The sequence below is a fragment of the Dromiciops gliroides genome, chromosome 1 (assembly GCF_019393635.1).
Source record: "Dromiciops gliroides isolate mDroGli1 chromosome 1, mDroGli1.pri, whole genome shotgun sequence".
NCBI classification, from domain to species: domain Eukaryota; kingdom Metazoa; phylum Chordata; class Mammalia; order Microbiotheria; family Microbiotheriidae; genus Dromiciops; species Dromiciops gliroides.
Genome location: NC_057861.1, coordinates 624466237 through 624487197, shown reverse-complemented (window position 1 = coordinate 624487197; position 20961 = coordinate 624466237). Strand labels below are relative to the sequence as shown.

Sequence of the window (20961 nt, the reverse complement as noted above, 5' to 3'; positions counted from 1 at the left end):
TTTATCCTTTACAAAGCTCTTTCCTCACAATAACCCTGGGAGGGAGGGAATGTAGTTATTAACCTTGTAATCAGTGTTATTGTCCAAGGTTATAGTCAATCAATTAACAAGCACCTACTATTTGTGAGGCACTGTGTGAAGCACAGGGGACACACGAAAAAAAACCAAAAGATAGTCTGTTCTTAAGGGGATTATAGTCAAATGAAGGACAGGGATAGAAACTAGACCTGTCATAACCCTAGTGAAGGGGGCTTCCAATAAGGAAATTCCCTATCCCAATACAAATTGGTACCCTTTCTGCACCTTATAATCTTAGAGAGTTGCCCACAACACTGAAATGTTAGCTGACTTAGCCAAATTCACAAAGTCAGTATGTGTCAAAGGTAAAACTTGAACCAAAGTCTTCCTGGCTCTGAGGCTGACTCTGGAATTCCATACTGCAATCTCAAATGTCGAAGGTCTTAAGGTCTGTAAATAGCAGAGTCTAGACCAGAAGCCAGGACTCCTGACTCCAAACCCACACTCATTTCCCTGCCTATGTAATTGAATGTGTATTGAGCTAGGTACATATAGATATATGTATGAATGTGTGTCCTTGAAAGGTTTAGTGACCTTGGGCAAATCAACACACACACACACCCCCTCCTCTGTAAAGAGAGAGTGTTGCACTAAATAATCTCTCCTGAGTTCCATCTACTAAGGTAACTTCTGGTATATTTCCACTTTGAGACTTTATTGCTATCTCAAAGTTGACCTATTTAAGAGAGAATTTAGGGGGCGGCTAGGTGGCGCAGTGGATAAAGCACCGGCCCTGGATTCAGGAGTTCTTGAGTTCAAATCCAGCCTCAGACATTTGACACTTACTGGCTGTGTGACCCTGGGCAAGTCACTTAACCCCCATTGCCCCACCAAAAAAAAAAAAAAAGAGAATTTAGCATCTTCCTCCTAAACTTTAGAGCTTCAGTTTCCTTATCCATAAAATTAGTAACTTCCAAATTTCCCTGTTTCTGTTGAGGGCCCCACTGGCCTTCCATTCCCCAATGTCCCTACCTCAGAGTTATCCTTGACTCTTCTCCCATTCTATCATGTCCAATTAGTTGCAAATTCTTGTTAGTTCTATCTCCACAACATCTTTCACGCCCATGCTCTTCTTCTCCACATTCACATCACCATAATTCTGACCATTATTAACTGGATCATTGTTATAGTCTCTTAATTGGTTTTCCTGCTTCCAGTCCCTCCCCTCCCCAACCCATTCTTTACCCAGCTGCCAAAGTAATCTTTCTAAGACACAGTTCTGGCCATGTCACTCTCCTTTGCAAAAAACTTTCTCTGTTTGGCTGCCTAACTACTTCAAGGATAAAACACAAACTCCTCAGCCAGGTTTTTAAGGCTTCTTAAAAACCTGGTTCCAATCTGTTATGACATTGAGCAGCCACTGCTGGGCCCAAAGGGCTATGACACTGTGCAAAATCCCTTCTCTACTAAGGGGCCCTTGTCCTCTGAACCTATGCAGGTGGTCTGTATCAGACTCAGTTCTAAGGGAGCTAGACTCTCTTTTCTCACATACTTTGTCTTGCTTACTGCCTACCCTAAGGGGTGTTAAGGGCTAAAATTCTAGCTAGTCTGTCTAAAATATCTAATGAGTGGTCGCCAATAAATTATAAGCTTTAGCAAGAGTTAGACTTTTAAGCATTTATTAAGGAGAATAAGAATTTGGTAAAGAGAGAGAAAAAGGCCTAGATTCCTATCTATTAAAGGGAGAGCACATTTCTAGCTCCCTTCTCCGCCAGAGTCCTCAGGAAAAAAAGACCGAGACTGAGCGCCAGTCTCTTCCTTCCTCCTCCCACTAGTCTGCGTCACTTCCTGACTCCTGGTCTTGCCCTCAAAGACCTTCCCTTCATGGGCAGAACTCTTCTACAGTAAGTATCCAGCAGGTGGCGTCATTCCAATCGTTACAGTCCCCCCTGTTGTTCCTCAAGAAACAAAATGTTTCCTTGACGGAACAGTAAAAAGAATATAATAACTATTGCTAACTAATAATATGTGAACAACAATATAGAAAAGGAAGAGAGGAAAGTTTTGTCCAGAGGGGCGATTTTTTGTCCTCATGAACTGACGCTTTGACATTAGTCTTGCAAAGGGAGGGCCTCTGCAGAGAATACATGTTACAGATGGTGTATATTATAACAGAAAGAGAAAAAACAACAAAAACAACAAATCAAAACTGTTCATTTAAAGTCTCTGAAAGTCTTTTCTCAGATGTCCTCTAGGTGTAGTCGTGGAATGGAAGTCTTTTCAGGGGTTGATGTGTGGATGCTGGTAATCAGCCAGGAAATTTCCTACAAAATTGAGCTTAACACAACTTTAAAATAGCTTTGTCAATAATCAAATCCAACAATGAAAGTTCTCAAAAACATGTCTAAGGGAATTCAGAATCTTAGTTGTTACACATGAAACATATAATAAAACAAAAATTGAACCATTCTTTAAAATTATAATATTACTATAGTCCCCTCTTATGGAGGGTAATTGAGAAGACAATTGCTGCAATATTAATTAATAAAAATAATTTTTATCTTTGTTTTATCACTTTTTGCATCATCTGCCTAATTATCCTCATGCCATTATGAGAAATTAAAAAATCTAATATAATTGGTAACAGGTGTCAAGGCCAAATTCAACACTGTATTTATCATGACACCTGAGATAATTATGGGGGTTACCATAAAAGAACAGAGAAATGATGGGATATGAACATTCCCACACTTGAGCAATATATACTGTCCATGCAGTATGCCAGGCTTAAAATAGGTGGATGGAATACATGTCCATGCCACCAAACATATTGGAGGAAACTGAGTCAGACTTAATCAGATGCATGGGATTGAAATGGTCCATGGCATCAGGCATATAGGAGGGAGCATAGAAGCCAGGTGTAGAAGTGAGATGGGTGGGATCAATACTTCCAGCCATCTGTACAATATTGTGGGGAAAAATAAAATAAAATATTAAACCAAGAGAATCCAACCTCAACATTAGTCAAAAGCCGTTCCCTCGGCCATACCTTGACTTCATGCGAGTCTCCCCTCATGTGACAGTTCAGTGTCTGCTCTTGCATGTATTCCTCTTGTGATTGGATGGCATCTTGGCCAACTGGCATCTGATAACTCAGAATAAAGGCAATTAATGTCTTAAATGATAAGTTCCCATAATCCAAGTCTCATATGGATTTAAAAATTGAGGATAATAAATGATTGCAAAAAATGTGAATACATCTTGACTCAGAATATAATATATAATTATGCAACAATTTCAAATAATACCCCTTTTTTAACTTAGTATACAATTACTTTTTTGAAAAATCTGAACATATTTAAATACAAGTTAAAGCACAACACAATCTCAAAGACAACTTTTACAAATGTTCCTCTCTTTTTTTTTTTTTTTTTTTGGAATATGCTTATCAAAAATAATACTTCTAGAATCAATTTACACTTGCCATGGCAAACAATTTGCCAGGGAAATGCTTTAAAGAGTTTGATCAAATAATCAGTTGAGAAAAAATAGCAAAAACAAATAACTCAGAATATGGGAGCACAATACTCCTAGAATTAACATTGTATTATGAAATCAAAACCATGTTTCAAAATTAGATAGATGAATGAACAGAAGAAAATACACGTGGAATAATAAAAGACAATGAAATTCAAACTAGGGAAATCTAAATGAATATGAACTTAATATTAATAAGAGTATTACAAAATATAAACTTGATCGCATGACTATAAAAAGCTTTTACAAATATTCTCCTTGTTTTAGAAACTAAGTATAAGACACAATCTCAAAAGCATTAAAATCTCTATGAAAATAAACCTATACCATTAATTCCAAAATGTATATGTAATAGCATAGAAATCCTATGTAACCTCTGAACTGACATTAATAATCTGAGTGAATTCAGAACACTCTTGATTCCGATATCTAAAATCCCCAATACTCATATCAATACCTTGCTGCTTACTTCTACATTTCTGTACAATATATACCCTTCCATGGCAAAAGAAGCAGAGTCTTGAACTATGTTGATGATTGTCATTCTTATTCAGCTTAAGTTTTTCTTCTTTAACCCCTCTACATTGTCTGTCGGGCTTTTCACCATACAAATGCTTTATAAGATTACTAATGAAAGACAAAAGCAGGTTAGCAAAATTATGAACAAAACGAGCATATCTGGAATTTAAAGAGTTTTCTAAGATTGTCTCAAAAGCACAGCCAGGCCAGGGAAGGGCTGAGCCTGAAGCTGCAAATGCAGGTAGAAAAAGTTGAGCATGCGCATCAGATCTCTGGACTTCCCAGGCAGGGGAAGCTATGGGCTTGGCCATAGGAGGAGTAGAGGGTGGGGTCTGGGGAGGAGGGGAGGGACCAGCGCAATTTGAATCCGACTTGATTTTGAACTCAGGCCTGGATTCCTCTTCCCCCACTTTGCCTCCAGGTGCTAGGGGATTAAAAGCTTCTAGAGGGTGGGTCATTGCCTCCAGGCATGCAAAATTAGAGCAACAATTAGTGTTAGAACTGGGAAAAGCTGCAGGAATCTCTTCAGGTTTCTCTGAAAAAGCATGGTTGGGAGAGGGAGAGATATTTCCTTGTGTGAGTAAGTTGCTGGCTCTTTTAACAAAAATAAAAAGAAAAATAGAAAATCCACAAAAACAAAGCATTAACATGATCTTATCTCCCATTTGTCTGGTTAAACAGACTAAAATCAAAAATAGGGTAATTAGGGAGTTTAAAAGATCCATTCGAAAAAATTTAAAGGGAAAACACAGCCAGTACGCCAGTACTTAGCAGTTTAAAGGGTAAGGGAAATTTCTTACCCAACCAGAAGATCAGAAGTGAGGTTCAGCTTTCCTCTTCGTGGTCAGCCATCTGTTAAGGGCTAAAATTCTAGCTAGTCTGTCTAAAATATCTAATGAGTGGTCGCCAATAAATTATAAGCTTTAGCAAGAGTTAGACTTTTAAGCATTTATTAAGGAGAATAAGAATTTGGTAAAGAGAGAGAAAAAGGCCTAGATTCCTATCTATTAAAGGGAGAGCACATTTCTAGCTCCCTTCTCCGCCAGAGTCCTCAGGAAAAAAGACCGAGACTGAGCGCCAGTCTCTTCCTTCCTCCTCCCACTAGTCTGCGTCACTTCCTGACTCCTGGTCTTGCCCTCAAAGACCTTCCCTTCATGGGCAGAACTCTTCTACAGTAAGTATCCAGCAGGTGGCGTCATTCCAATCGTTACAGGGGGAAAAATTATTTATAGCTTAGTTTTTGGCTCATGTCTAGGGTCTCCCCAAAGCAGAGAGTAGAAATCAGGTATAGGACAGGTATCTATTTCCTATACATAAGAGAAATGCCATGTGTTTATGCCAACATAAAACACAAGCATGTGTTGTCATGAAAAACTTAAAAACAAGATTCTGTAACTTACAACTAACACTCTTTCCTAGGAAGTTGATTTGTACACCCATCAGATTATAAAGCAGTTGGTGTTACTATCAAATAAGCATTCCATATTTCACTTCTACTCTGCACTGTTCCCATCAAGATAGATGTCTTCTGGTAGGTTATGCCAGGCATTGCATCCACCTGATGGACCCAAGGACTTTTGGGCCTCTTGAACGCAGAAGGCTGGGCGTGTCCATTTTGAAATCGATGATCAGTCTTCTTCAGGAGAGGAAACACATCACAAAAGGCAGTCAGGGACCCAGAGCCAACTCACCTAATTGAGTCTGCTTGTTCTATGGACTGGTAGAGCATGGCATAGGGAAGGGGAAAGAGCACCAGCCATCCCTCCTTACATTCAGGGAAAATCTTAGAGTTATTTGATACCAGCTGGAGGGTCAGAAAAGGGGAGTGAACCAAGAGCTGTTCCTTCTTCTTTTTTTTTTTTTGGTGAGGCAATTGGGGTTAAGTGACTTGCCCAGGGTCACACAGCTAGTAAGTGTCAAGGGTCTGAGGTCACATTTGAACTCAGGTCCTCCTGAATCCAGGGCCTGTGCTCTATCCACTCACTGCACCACCTAGCTGCCCCTGTCCCTTCCTTTTAACTGCTATGGCTCTCTGTCCTGTATGTTTGCTTTTGAATCCCAACTCTGGTACTTAGTGTTTGACAGTGGGTAAATCATTGAACCTTTCTGAGCTCCAGTGTTCTCATCTGGGGGGAAAAAGGGAATATCTGCACAACCTACCTCACAGGGGTATTGTAAGGAAAGTGCTTTTTAATCTGTAGGGGGCTATGCTATTAGTCAACCAATTGGAAGGACAGCTTTGAATGCTAAAATAATCCTGTGGTAAACAGGATCCCAGGAGCTAAGGAAAGTCCTTGACAGGTATAGAGGCCTAGTTGGAGTTTGAGCTAATTAATGTCCATTGGATGAAAATGAATGAGGAAAGCTGTACCAAGTAGTGCCTGGAGACAGGGAGGAAAATGCCCCACTGTTGGTGGGGGCACTGAACTGGGGAAAGCACAAATGTATACTCTAAGGCACTATAGAAATAGGAGCAATTTCTTACTATCCTACCCTGAGCAGGTCTGGGGGAACTAAAAAGTGGGAGAGAGAGAGAGAGGAAGAGAAAGAAACAATAGAAGACCGGGTAAGGGTCTCTAGGCCCACATTCTCCACAGGATGTGGTATTTGATGTTTAAAAAGTCGTGTGTGTGTGTGTGTGTGTGTGTGTGTGTGTGTGTGTGTGTGTGTGTGTGTGTGTGTGTGTATAACTATAATGAGCCAACTTTGCCCTGGAGCCCTGGAAAAGAGTTGAGAAAACTCCTCCTCTTTTTGTAGAGGGGGCTGGGAACTAGGTATATGCAATGTTACATATGTCCGCAGACATGGTTGATATGCTAAACTTATCCCTCCCCCTTTTCAAAAATTTGTATGATAAGGGGTGGCTCACTGGATAGGAAAAAGAAGGAAGAACATATTTGAAGATGTGAGTAAAATTTTTTAAAATGTATCAATGGGGGCGGCTAGGTGGTGCAGTGGATAAAGCACCGGCCCTGGATTCAGGAGTAACTGAGTTCAAATCCAACCTCAGACACTTGACACTTACTAGCTGTGTGACCCTGGGCAAGTCACTTAACCCCCATTACCCCGCCAAAAAAAAAATGTATCAATAAAAAAATAAAAAGTATGTGTATATCTACCATCTATCTATCTATCAATCTATCAATTCATCCAGGGGCATGCATAGGGTTGGGATTAGACATGAGATGTAGACTCAGAGAATGTAGGATGTTGATAGACTTAAAAGGGCTTTTGGTCATCAGGAGTTAAAAGCTAATAATAGAGCAACCAGGGAGAGAATAAGATTGTAAATGGAAACTCAAGGGACCTGGTCAGAGCCAGAGCCTTCTTCTCTTCATCCCTCACTCATTCACTCCACTATACCTCATTTCCTCCCACTCCCACCTTCCTTCCCACTATACATTCCCCCTTCTATTCCCAGGGCAAAATGTGGGAGGATAGATTTTGGGTTGTGGCTGTGAGCAATTGAACAGGGACAGGACAGTAAAATTCAAGACACTGAGGACGTTCAGGGCACATTTTAAGTACAAGAAACACTGTGACATTGGACTATAGTAAAGAGACACAGACTTGGGACTCAGGAAACTTAGGTGTGAATCCTTACTCCAAATTGTTTCCCCTCTCCAAGCCTCAGTTTTTCCATCTGTAAAAGGGGGATTTGGACTGGATGATTTCCAAGGTTTCTTCTATTTCTAGCATCTATGAGCCTAAGTGTTCTTTTGGGGGTTTTTTTGTGTGGGGCAATGAGGGTTAAGTGACTTGCCCAGGGTCACACAGCTAGTAGGTGTCAAGTGTCTGAGACCAGATTTGAACTCAGGTCCTCCTGAATCTAGGGCCGGTGCTTTATTCACTGCACCACCTAGCTGCCCCTGAGCCTCAGTGTTCTAATCCAAAAAGTGCATGGCTGTAAGGAAATAGAGAAATTAGATCATCTAAATATAGAAACAACTGTAGGAATGAGGGGTAGCTTTTACACTGTAAAGATTCATCTAGTCTAAGTCATGCCTGAAAAAGAATCTCCAGCATTCAATCAGCATTTGCTTGAGGGCTTCCACAAAGAGATGTATGTGTCAGTCAGGGCCTTATTCAGAGCAGAGCTTGATGACTGTCAGGAATGGCCTCAGTTTGGATCGGGGAGAGAGGCACTAACCAATACTTGCACAAAAGGCGGCTAATAGCATGGTTGCATGTTTGTAATTTGGGGACATTTTTTGGTTACCTCCTTGAACAGAATTTTCTTTTTATTTTTTGCTTCTTATAAGGCAGAGTGGAATAGTGAAATTACTAGGTGATCCAAGGGATCGAGTGCCGAGTCTGGAGTCACTGGAGTCAGAAGGACTCCAAAGGAGTTCAGATCTGATCTCAGATACTTCCTATCCAGGTGGCCCCGGGGAAGTCACTTCGCCTCCATTTCCTCATCGGTAAACCAAAGATAATGATATTCTCTACCTCCCAGGGTTGTCATAAGGATGAGATCTTATTTGTGAAGCACTTGTGTAACTAGTATGGCCCTCTAGAAATGCTGGCTAATATGATAATGGCTAGAATGCTGGACCTGGAGTCGCATATTCCTGTTGGAATCCCATGACCAAGACTTAATAGGTATATATGACCATAGGAAAAGTCAATCAAGCTCTCTGAGCCTCAGTTTCTCCACCTGTAAAATGAGGGTTTTGATTGCTGTAGTACCCACTTCAGAGTTCTTGGGGAGTTTGACCAAGTCAGCATATCTAAAAGACTTTGCAGATCTCAAAGCACTTCATAAATAGCATCTCTTCTGATTACAGCCATGACAAACGCTAGTTCTATTGGGATTCTGAAGTCCTTTGAAAATCTGATCATCTTTGATCTCTCAGGCCTCCTCCAGCTTTAATGTTCTACAGTTTTATGATAAGACTTCAGAGATCATGTGGGTCCTTGTAAGTAAAATGCAAATGGGGGTGAATGTGGGAGCCCTGTGCATCCTTTTTCCTTCCTCCTCTTCTTCCCACTCCTTCTTCCCCTCAGTGGAAATTCTGTAATGACCAGGGATGATGAAACTGCCCACATAGCCTGGGGTATCCCGGGCCAGATGGGGATGCCCATTATGCCCAACTGTTGGTTAAGGAGGTGGCTGGACCTCCTACTGAATAATTTAATTAATTGTGGGAAAGGGTAGGACAAGAGTGGCCTAATCTCAGCCCACATGCAGTTCTTGCTACCAAGGGTAGGAAATGGAATCCACTGTCCAGTAGAGTCAAGTTTGAATTTTAACTCATTGTTTGCCTCCCCACATCTAGTGTGGTACAATGGAAAGAGTGCTGGATTTAGAAGCAAAGCACCTGGTTCTGGACATTGGTCTTTTTATTGGGGGGGGGGGGGCGGGGCAGTGAGGGTTAAGCAACTTGCCCAGGGTTACACAGCTAGTAAGTGTCAAGTGTCTGAGGCTGGATTTGAACTCAGGTCCTCCTGAATCCAGGGTCAGTGCTTTACCCACTGCACCACCTAGCTGCCCCTGTGGACATTGGTCTTGCCACTACCTGCATAATCATAATCTTGGGATAGTCACTTAACATCTTAGAGTCTCATTTTTCTCACCTGTAAAATAAGAGGGTTATAGGGGGCAGCTAGGTGGCACAGTGGGTAAAACACCGACCCTGGATTCAGGAGGATCTGAGTTCAAATCCAACCTCAGACACTTGACACTAGCTGTGTGAGCCTGGTCAAGTCACTTAACCCTCATTCGCCCCACAAAAAAAGAGAAAAAAAGGAGGGTTATGTCCCTAAGGTCCTCTCAGGCTCTAAGTCTATGATCCTCTGATCTGGTAAACCCAGAATTTCAGCTCTTTTCATCATTAGTTGAAGGTCTTCTATGTTGCTCAGTTACTTCCTCCTCATATCCCCTGCCCTCACTTCCAGTGCAGTAGTTTTGCACTTGGAGCCCATTACCCCTTTCTACCTATGTAAGTTCCACATCTTCATGGAGAAAAGAACTGGAGCCTGGGAGAAAAAAACTCTGTGCCCTAGAATCCTCATCTGTAAAAATAAGGAGGTTAAATTAGATGTTCTTTAAGGTCCCTTCCAGCTATATATTCAATGAGCCCATGAGCCTTGTGACTTTTGTGTATCTTCCTTCTACCCAAACTGGTCCCAGCCGTGAGGCCCAAGGCAACAGTCCAGAGAGGCTGTGGGGAAGGGGAACTCAGGGACTGAGGGTGGGGGCAGGGGGCGTAGCGGAGAACACCTGGCAGGAGAAAACAGTAGACTATGATTATTTGACTTCCTGTGTCAACAGAGTGGCCCAGGCTGGGGGACATGGGGAAAGGCGGGGTGCAGAGGGGCAGAATGAGAGCCAAACAATGTGTCATAAATTCACCAATACTAAATATAACTGTGCTGGAAGCTGTAAACACTCTCTTCTCCTGTTCTGGGTTTCCTTCTCCTTCCTCTCCTCCAGCAGTCCCATTCTGTTGGGAACAATTCCTCTCATTTTGCCTTCCTGTGGGGCCCAGTTTGGGGCATGGGGGGGTGGGGGTGGGCGGTGGAATAGTTTGTACCAACTTGGTTCTGTGAGCTTCCCTTTCCATGGCTGGAAAAATGGAGGTCTCAAGAAGAAGCAGAGGCCAGTGTTCAGGGCTTAGGGGTCTAGGTAAGGGAACAAGCTAGGCAGCAGATGAGGAAGATGATGTGATAGCCCTCTTTCCTTTCCTTATCTGTATAGTGAGGGAGGGGCCTCGAACTAAATCACAGTCGTGGTCTCTTCTGTCTTGTACATCCGTGCTTCCCAGCCTGTGGACCATCCCCATTTTGCAAGAGACTTACAAATCCATAAATATGTATAGGGAATGTGTTTGTTGGAATACAGTGTTTCCATCCAGGCTGCCAGTACTGGGATATTTGCCGTTGGTCTTTGGTGCCAGCACAGCCTGGATTGGTGATGGTTTGTAGTCATGACGTAAGACTTAGGAGTGGGGCAAAAAGCTTGAAAGAGAAAGGAACAGAGACATGCAAGAACATGGCTGCATCCATGTATATGGTCTTCCTTTCCTCCTAGGACTGGATGGGGAGTAACTTTCTTTTTGGGGGTTTTTTGTTTGTTTGTTTGTTTTTTTGGTGGTGTTGTTTGCAGGGCAATGAGGGTTAAGTGACTTGCCCAGGGTTACACAGCTAGTTAAGTGTCAAGTGTCTGAAGCTGGATTTGAACTCAGGTCCTCCTGAATCCAAGGCCAGTGCTTTATCCACTGCGCCACCTAGCTGCCCACAGGGAGTAACTTTCTACAGGTACTATACTATAGTTATACTATAGGTATAACTACATTCTTCTCAAGAGACAGCTGGCATGGTGGATAGAGCATTGAACTTGTAGTCAGGAAGACCTAAGTTCAAATCCTGCTTCGGTCACTTACTAGCTGTATTTACCTTGGGCAAGTCCTCTGTTTCCCTTAGTTTCCTCAACTATAAAATGGGGATAATAACAGAACCCACCTCCCAAGGTTGTTATGAGGATTAAAGAAGTTAATTATTTGTAAAAGCACTTGGTACAGTGCTTGGAATACCATAGGTGCTATATAAATGCTTTTTCACTTCCCTTTCCTCCCTCTATGTGATGGGTCACTTGCTTCCTTAATGAGTTACTGAGTGACCGCCTCCACTCTCAGTGCCAGGAGGTGCAACATGTATATCTCATAAGTAAACTTCCTATTTTCTCTCTCTGTGGCTCAGGAACCATATGGTGGTAAGAAGGTTGGGGTCAGAATCGACATTTGCTGCAGCTACTGTGGCTGCTACTGCTGATATCATCATGCTTTTATTAATGTAATTAAACTAACTATGAACTTTCTCAGACTGACTGCTAATAGCCTGGGCCTATCAGAAGGGGTGGCTATGTGAGGGGGTGGGGGAGTGATGAGTCAAGTGATTGCCTGCCTGCCTGTCATACCATTTTCACCCATTTTCACATAAAATATGTGTGCATATACACACATCTGCATGTGTACACATATATGTATATGTATACACACATGGCCCATAAGCAGAACCCACCTGTTACCTAAGCAAAGATATCATTTGTCATGTCTCCCACATAGTATAAATGTATTATCATTGTTGAAGAAAAAATATTAATACTGTACTTTGCATTGTAGGTACAAGTCTAATGGAAACAATTTTCATTAATTTATCATTATTCTAAATTCAGGCATTGTTCTGCTTGAGAGATGTCCAAACTGACAAAGTTCCTTCATGCCCTCAGAATTATCTCTAACCTGAGTTATTTCAAGTCCTTATTTATAGGATTCTTGAACAAGGAGTAGATTTCATGGTAAAATAAAATATTAACAGAGCTCAGGGTTAAATGCTAAAATTTAACATTTTGCTTCATCAATCCAGAACAATAGTTACTGAATCTTGGAGAATCATTTTCCTATCAATCTCTCTGTGCCCACTTCTCTCAAGGACTCTTCCCTCTTCCTACCGGGCCACTTGAACTAATCAAGGAGACCTCCTCTCTCCTTTCCATTACCCTAATCTCTTTTGGTAAAAGATAGATCATTAACCTCTTCTGGGTATTGGGAAAGAGGCTACTGGTCTTGCATGGCTCTAACCAGACATTGTTTCAGAAGTGAAAGTTAGAAATAGACGGATAGGAATTTCTCTTTCAAATTAGATCAAGGGCTTCAGAATAAAGACTAAGGCTTCAGACTAAGAAAGGGAGCAAAGGGACTTTCTTTAGGCGGCTTCCATGCTGTTTTTTTTTAACCTCTTTAGAAGCTATTGTGACTTAATTAAAATACAGATTCTCTTATTAAATTAAAAGCATTTTTTTGTCATGATATATTTTCCAAATTAACAAATACTAACAATGTAGATACTATCATCTGGGGGAATCTGTGAAATTTGCCCTTAAAAGGGGGTCCTTGTACTTTTCAATTTGGAAATCCCAATCAAAAGGTCTTCTTTATCTCTAACATTCCACGTTCTTCTATATTATGATTTTGTATGTTCTAAAGTCCTTTCCATCTCCAGCGTTCCATATTTTATGTTCCAAGGTCCTGTCTAGCTCTGATAGTCTATGGTTCTCTACATCTTTGGAACCCAAAGAATGTAATGAGATTGAGAACCCTCAGATTTGACTCTCTTCCAGGGCTCTAGCAAAGAGGTGGGGTGGGGCCTAAAACCAAGGCCAAGAAGATAAGGCAAAAAAGAACTAGATAATAAACAAACAAATAAATAGGTAAATGAATGAACAAATAAATAACTAAATAAACAAATGAATGAATGAATAAATAAATGTATGAATGAATGAATAAATAAATAAATAAATAGAAAGAAGAACTGGAGGAGGGAATGAGAGAAAAATAGAGATGGATGAATCCAAGTGCTATCTCCTATGATCCTCCTTGAAACCTTCCTTAGTCATCTGTTGTAGAAATGGTTTTTCTTTCCCTGGACATCAAATAGCACACTATTTGTACCACTACACCTGTTATATATTATTTTATATGATAGTTATTTGTGTATGTGTTTTGTTCCCTGCTAGACTTTTATAAACTGAATGAAGGGACCCTATTTTTATTTATCTTTGTATCTCCCTCAGAACCAAGCACAGTGATTTTCCAGTGTGAATGGTTTGGGGTAGGTATCAGAGTGAGTTTCTGTGTGTGCATATTAAGACTAAAATTAGATTCTCTCTTGCTCTTTTTTGTATATTGAAATGTTTGTGTTGATTGTTGTTAAGCTTTTCATATATATATATATATATATAATTTTTCTTAATTTCAAAGGAAAGTATGAAAAAGGAAAAAATGGGGGGTGTTGGACTTCCATATTCTTATGATACCATCTTCCACAAAGTCCTCTTCTTCTTCCTCATTGTGGCATGATGGTCCTCGGTTGAGACAACTGTACCCTTTCTGTTTCTGCAGTGATGGTGGCAAAATGATAGACAAGGTGGCAGTTTATAAACCATCATTGACAGTCATTGTTATAACTTAATGATTATATATATATATATATATTTGTTTTGTTTTGTTTTGTGGGAGCAATGAGGGTTAAGTGACTTGCCCAGGGTCACACAGCTACTGTGTCAAGTGTCTGAGGCCAGATTTGAACTCAGGTCCTCCTGAATCCAAGGCCAGTGCTTTATCCACTACACCACCTAGCAGCCCCCTGATTATATTTTAACATACTGGAAACTGGGGGGAAGGGGAAGGGAATTAGCATTTATTTAATGCCTACTACCTGCTAGACACTGTACTAATCACTTTAAAAATATGATCTCAGGCAGCTAGGTGGCTCAGTGGATAAAGCACTGGCCCTGGATTCAGGAGGACCTGAGTTCAAATCCAGCCTCACTTAGCCCTCATTGCCCTGCAAAAAAACAAAACAAAAACAAAAATATGATCTCATTTGATCCTCACAACAACCCTGGGAAGTAGGTGCTATTATTATGTCCATTTTACAGTTGAGGAGACTGAGACAAACAGAGGTTATGTGACTTGCCCAGGGTCACACAGCTAGTAAGTGACTGAGACCGGATTTGAACTTAGGTCTTCCTGACTCCATGCCCAGATTCTATGCAATACACCACCCAGCTGCCTCTAAACAAATGAAGTGGGGAAGGAGGGGGGAAGGGAAGGAGATGGTGTTCAGCTATCTGTGTAAACTCAATCCATGACTTGTTAGAACAAAAATAAAAATCTGCCCCATCCCTCCAACTATGCAAGCTAAAGACTTCCCTCTTTCTGAGTTACTTGCTGGCGCCTCAGTGATTATAACCCAACTACTTACTACAGGCAGCTGTGTAAGTGGCTTTAGGAAAACTCTCAGCCCAGATCTCCTGGTGGCTGCAGCAGATTCTCCTGAGGTCAAGCTTTGGGTGGTGGGACAGAGTAAAGCCCTCAGGATGAGTAAGCATGGGTGGGTTATAACCGATGGCAGATCTCATTACATTATCTTTCACTACAAACGCCTACCTCTTCCAAACTTCTCTGTTATTGCTGACTACACAACCATCCAGCCAGTCACCCAGTTTTATATCTTTGCTATCTTTGATTCTTCCCTCACTCCTCATGTCCAATCCAGATCTTTTCAATTTCACTCCAAATCTCTCCCAGCTGGCCCCTTCTTTCTATTCATACAGTCACCAGCCCTAGTTCAATCCTATTTGTATTAGCTGTATCAATGGTGTGATGCTAACATTCTGACAGGAGAAAAAACAAGTGTCTCTTCAGGACCTTAAGGTCTTCAAAGGGTATACTGGAGGGTAAATAAAAAGAGGGCCTGTGGGGCAGCTAGGTGGTGCAGTGGATAAAGCACTGGTCTTGGATTCAGGAGGACCTGAGTTCAAATCCAGCCTCAGACACTTGACACTAGCTGTGTGACCATGGGCAAGTCACTTAACCCTCATTGCCCAGCCCAAAAAAAGGGGGAAAAAAAAAGAGGGCCTGGGTGGTGGATTGGTTCTATTCTGAGGCTTTAAAGAGGAGGAAGAGAAAGAGAGGGCAATAGGAGGAATACACTTGAGTAGAAAGGGGGAAGGAGGGGGTGGAACTTACTATTTCTGATAATTAGACTGTGTGAGAAGAAGAGTACACAAAGATGGAGGCATCAAATGAACTCCCCCCAATCTGAAATAGACAAGGAACGGTTAACGCATGCACAGTTTAGTGGAGAAATACATTAAGCTCAATAGGGAAACAAGTGAGGATTGGGTGAGGTTTAAAAGAGAGGATAATACTAGGGAGGGAAGAGTGACAAGCAAAACAAATTTCTTGATCCTAAAACACTGACTGGCAGGAGAAGTTTCTTCATCAGAGAGGATACCAACTGATGCTATGCTCTGCCATTATAGGACCTTTTTGGGTAAGAGTCTAAGTCACATGATTCTACATTTCTTATACCTAGCAAACTTCTACATGCTGGTATGGAGTCAGTAGCTCCCTAGGTAAAAATTCTCTTATTCTGCTACTACTCCTCAATCTTAGTTCCTTTTAACCCCAACCCTATCCCTCCCCAGTTCCTATTTTGCTCTGCCTTCCTCTTCTGTTCTGCCCTCTTGAACCCCCATTCTTTAATTCATTTCCCTTTCCCTTAGACTTTTTACTCTTATTTTTTCCATTTCCTTGCATGCATGGAAACCTTACCTTTTGAAACCTCCTACCTCACAGAAGACTCTTTATTCCCATCAGAATCTTCTTACTCCAGACGCACAATTTCATGGGAAATGTCGTCCTGGGAATTTCTCCTAATGAGCAATGTCCTCTGGGGCCAAGAGTAATGGGAAATAAAGAACAGAGGACTCTTCTTCCTACATTATACCCTACTATGTGTGTGTGTGTGTGTCTGTGGCCTAGACCAGTGATTTCAACAATGTAAGGAGTTCCTGATGGGCAAACTCCCTTTATTAATGAAAATCAGCCACTGTTGTGACTTACCTAGGGTCACAAAGCAAATATGTGTCAGAGAAGGGACTTGAACCAGGACAGCCTACTCTGAGACCAGCTCTCTGTTACCACTATTCCATGTTGTTTTTCACATAATTAAATATCATATAACCTATCCAATCCTACCCTATCCTACCCTATCCTATCTAGCAGTAATCAAAACTGGCTAAAATTTTTTTAAAATAGTTCTCTAGGACAGGTGAGACAATTATATCTAATACTATATGTCTCTAATCAATCAACAATTTATTTTATTTTAGTGAGGCAATTGGGATTAAGTGACTTGCCCAGGGTCACACAGCTAGTAAGTGTTAAGTGTCTGAGGCCGGATTTGAACTCAGGTACTCCTGACTCCAGGGCCGGTGCTCTATCCACTGCGCCACCTAGCTGCCCCCTGTCAACATTTTAAAGCCCCAACTATGTGCCAAATATCAGGAATATAATACAAAGAATGAAACAATCTCCAGCCTCAAAGTACAATAGTTTGGGAGGGAAGATGTTTGCAGTAAGGTGGGGTCCAGAAAGGATTCTCAGAGAAGCCGGACCTTGAGGTTCTTCTTGAAGGAAAAAGGGGATTAGTCCATTCAACCAGTTCTTTACCAAGCATTCACTCTACAATATCCCCAATAAGTAAGTTTATAAGCCCTTACTTGTAGACTTCCAGTAAGTGTGCCCTTTAACCTACCCTCCTGCCCAAGAGCCCTGACTTCTGGACTCCTTCGGAGCTTGAATTCAGTCCTAGAAAAGCCTGACCCCAAAGAGAAGGGTTCAGGCTTTTCTCTTGCAGCCTTTGGCTCATTATGCCCCCTGGGCATATCTAAGTATATCTAAGGAAAATTTCTTAAATAAAGCTTAGCTATGGCTCACATCTAGGGTGCCACCAACAGGGATTTAACAGAGTCCCTTCTAGAAAACTTGCTGTACAGCTAGATATCATGATTAAAGTAACTGTTTCCTCCACCACAAATGCCCTATTGGAACACTGACAAATACTTAAAAGATGAAGCTTATCATTCCCAATATATTCTCTCTGAGGATATTCTGAGCAACAACTCAAGGTCTGAATCTTCTGGCCAGCCAGATGTGCCTGGCACATCCTTTTGATTGATATTTTCCTCTGAGAAAAGTGTAGTTTCAGAAAGCACTTCCTGCTGCCATCAGCATCCTGGAATTCCTGGCCTCTTGAACTCACAAGGTGAGCACCAAGGTTGCAATTATCATCTCACTGCATGTGTTAGAGCCACCATAGCTGCTGTTGGGGAAAGGGAGGGTCAGGAAGGCAGAAGAGAAATTCCTTCTCCTCATCACTAGAAGTCCAAGAGGGCTGGTATTGACCCTTTCTCAACAAAGAGGCTGCCTCAAAAGATGAGGCAGAGATCCAGATTAGAAATTCTTTCTCTTTTAGAGCCTACTGAGTGGGTATCTCCTCTTGCTCGGATGCCAATCATTTCTGTTATTTTATTTTATTTTTTGGTGGGGCAATGAGGGTTAAGTGACTTGCCCAAGGTCACACAGCTAGTAAGTGTCAAGTGTCCGAGGCCAGATTTGAACTCAGGTCCTCCTGAATCCAGGGCCAGTGCTTTATCCACTGAGCCACCTAGCTGCCCCACCCAATCATTTCTGATACAGCCTCAAGTGATGGGGATGATGGAGACCAACCAGAAGCCTCTAAACACACATGTTCTTTAACAAGGGGCCTGAGCATGGGGCCCATAAAAAGGGGCCAGGATGCAGGCTCAGCTTCATGGGAAGGGTCACAGTTCGGAAGATCAGGAGAGCTTGCCTGATTATCCCATTTTATGAGAGAGAACCAATTGCCTCCAGAGGAAGCCTATTCTATGTTCCCCCCCTTTTTTTTCTATATCTTTTATAATTAATTGTTAGAAATTCTTTGCTTGTAGTAAACCTAAATCTGCTCTTCTGTTACTTCAACTCATTCATTGCTCCCACTTTTGACCAGAGGCCAAGCAGAAGAAGCTTAATAATTTCTCTTCCACAGAGCATCTCTCTAAATGCTTGAAGGTGGACATCATGCCTTCTCTAAGCATTTTCTTTTACAGGCTAAACGTTCCCATTTCTTTTCTTTCTTTCTTTTTTTTTTTTTTTTTTTGCTGCAGGGCAATGAGGGTTAAGTGACTTGCCCAGGGTCACACAGCTAGTAAGTATTAAGTGTCTGAGACTGGATTTGAATTCAGGTCCTCCTGAATCCAGGGCCCGTGCTTTATCCATTGTGCCACCTAGCTGTCCCTCAAAGATAACTTTAAAGCTGTAATCCTGGGTGACTGGGAGGATAGTGGTATCCCTAACAGAAATGGGAAAAGAAATGAGAGAAAAGTAAAGTTTCTGAGGGCAGTAGGACATAGTATCATCCCCAGTAATCCTTCTCTGGAAAAATCTTTCTCTTGTCAATGACCTTTCGAAAATGTTCCTGCCAGAATCAAACATAAAAATCCGGGGGGTGGGGCGGGGTGTTGGGGGTAGGGGAGGGAGGTACAGTTAGCTCTTTATTATTAACTTGCATTATGTTATGTTTATGGTTTTTCCTAATATCGAATCAACCTTGCATTCCTAATATACATTTCACTTGGTCATAGTGTATAATCTTTTTGTTTGCTTTAAATGTGTTTTCATTGATGCATTTTTTTTAAAACATCACCATAATTTCCTCCAGGATCCCTCCCTTTCCCTCTCCCAGAGACCTCTCCCATATAATAGTAATTCTTAATTCTTTTTTTTTAAATATATATATATTTTTTTTTTAGTGAGGCAATTGGGGTTAAGTGACTTGCCCAGGGTCACACAGCTAGTAAGTGTTAAGTGTCTGAGGCCGGATTTGAACTCAGGTACTCCTGACTCCAGGGCTGGTGCTCTATCTACTGTGCCACCTAGCTGCCCCGTAATTCTTAATTCTTAATTTTTTTGGTTTCAGGACCCCTTTACACTTTTAAAAATTATTGAGGATCTCAAAGAACTTTTGTGTTTTAAGTTATATATCTATTGATAGTTGTCCTATTAAAATGTATTAGTCACTAAAAAAAAAAGGGGGGGCAGCTAGGTGGCGCAGTGGATAGAGCAGCAGCCCTGGAGTCAGGAGTACCTGAGTTCAAATTTGACCTCAGACACTTAACACTTACTAGCTGTGTGACCCCTGGGCAAGTCACTCAACCCCAATTGCCTCACAAAAAAAACAAAAAATAAAATAAAATGTATTAGTATTATTACAAAAATAGTTTTGACTTTGTAGACCCCTGAAAGTGTCTTGGGGATTCCCAGGGGTCCCCAGACCATACTTTGAGAACGACTACCATATAACAAATAGTATCTTTTAAAGAAAAAAAAGAAAAATTCAGCATAACTGTTGAAAGTTTGGAGGAAGCTAGGTGGCACAGTGGATAAAGCACCGGTCCTGGATTCAGGAGGACCTGAGTTCAAATCCAGCCTCAGACACTTGACACTTACTAGCTGTGTGACCCTGAGCAAGTCACTTAACCCTCATTGCACCACCCAAAAGAGAGAGAGAGAGAGAGAGAGAGAGAGAGAGAGAGAGAGAGAGAGAGAGAGAGAGAGAGGAGAGAGAGAGAGAGAGAATCTAGAAATGACAAGCAAGATGCTTTCAGAAAAATCTGGAAAGACTTACATGAGCTGATACAAAGTAAAGTCAGCAGAATCAGGAGAACATTGAGTAGAGTAATGATAATATTATAGGATGATCAACTGTGAATGTCTTAGCTATTCTTAGCAATACAATGATTCAAGACCATTCTGAACAACTTATGATGAAAAATGCTATCCATTTCCAGAGAAAGAACTGATGGAGTCTGAATGCAGAGCAAAGCGTACTTTAAAAACTTTATTTTTCTTGCTTTTTTTTCTGTTGTTGGTGGTGTTTTCTTTTGCAACATGGTAATATGAAATTATGTTTTGCATGACTGCACGTTTATAGTCCATCAAATGGCTTGCCTTCTCTAGAAGAAGGGAAAGAGAGGAAGAGAATTTGGAATTAAAAATTAAAAAAAACAAATATTAAAAATTATTTTTACATGTAATTGGAAAAAATATAAAATGAAAAGAAAAAAAAGAAAATAGGTATAACGTGTAAACTTCTAAACCTCTTACCTCTGGCGAAAGGGTGCAGTGAGGATGTCTCCTCATATCTCTTCTTTTGAACCATGCTTGTTCTTTATCATTTACCAACACACTTGTCCTTTCCATTTACATTGATCCAGGCATTGTATATATTGTTTTATTGATGTTACCTCCTCTACTCTGTATCAAGTTATGTAGTCAAATCAGTAAACATTTATTAAGTGCCTACTATATGCCAGGCACTTTGCTTTGCTATGTGCTGGAGAAACAAATATGAAAAAGACAGTGCCTGTCCTCAAGGAGCTTATAATCTATCGAATGGGGAAAGACAACATACAAAAGAAAGTTGAAAAGATTTGGGGAGGGGGGCGGAGACAGC

At 41.2% G+C, this 20961-nt stretch overlaps 1 protein-coding gene across 1 annotated transcript in view; it reads right to left on the bottom strand.

The window, feature by feature from the left end:
* The window catches only part of MPG (N-methylpurine DNA glycosylase), a 100206-nt gene extending 79539 nt beyond the window's left edge, over positions 1–20667 (bottom strand). Inside the window, exons 1-2 of the mRNA XM_043999933.1 lie at positions 20613–20667; positions 10917–11014 (exon numbers count right to left, since the gene is read on the bottom strand). Of these exons, the coding sequence (XP_043855868.1) occupies positions 10917–11014; positions 20613–20667 (153 nt within the window). The remainder of the gene's footprint in view (positions 1–10916; positions 11015–20612) is intronic.
* Between the last annotated feature and the right edge of the window lie 294 nt (positions 20668–20961).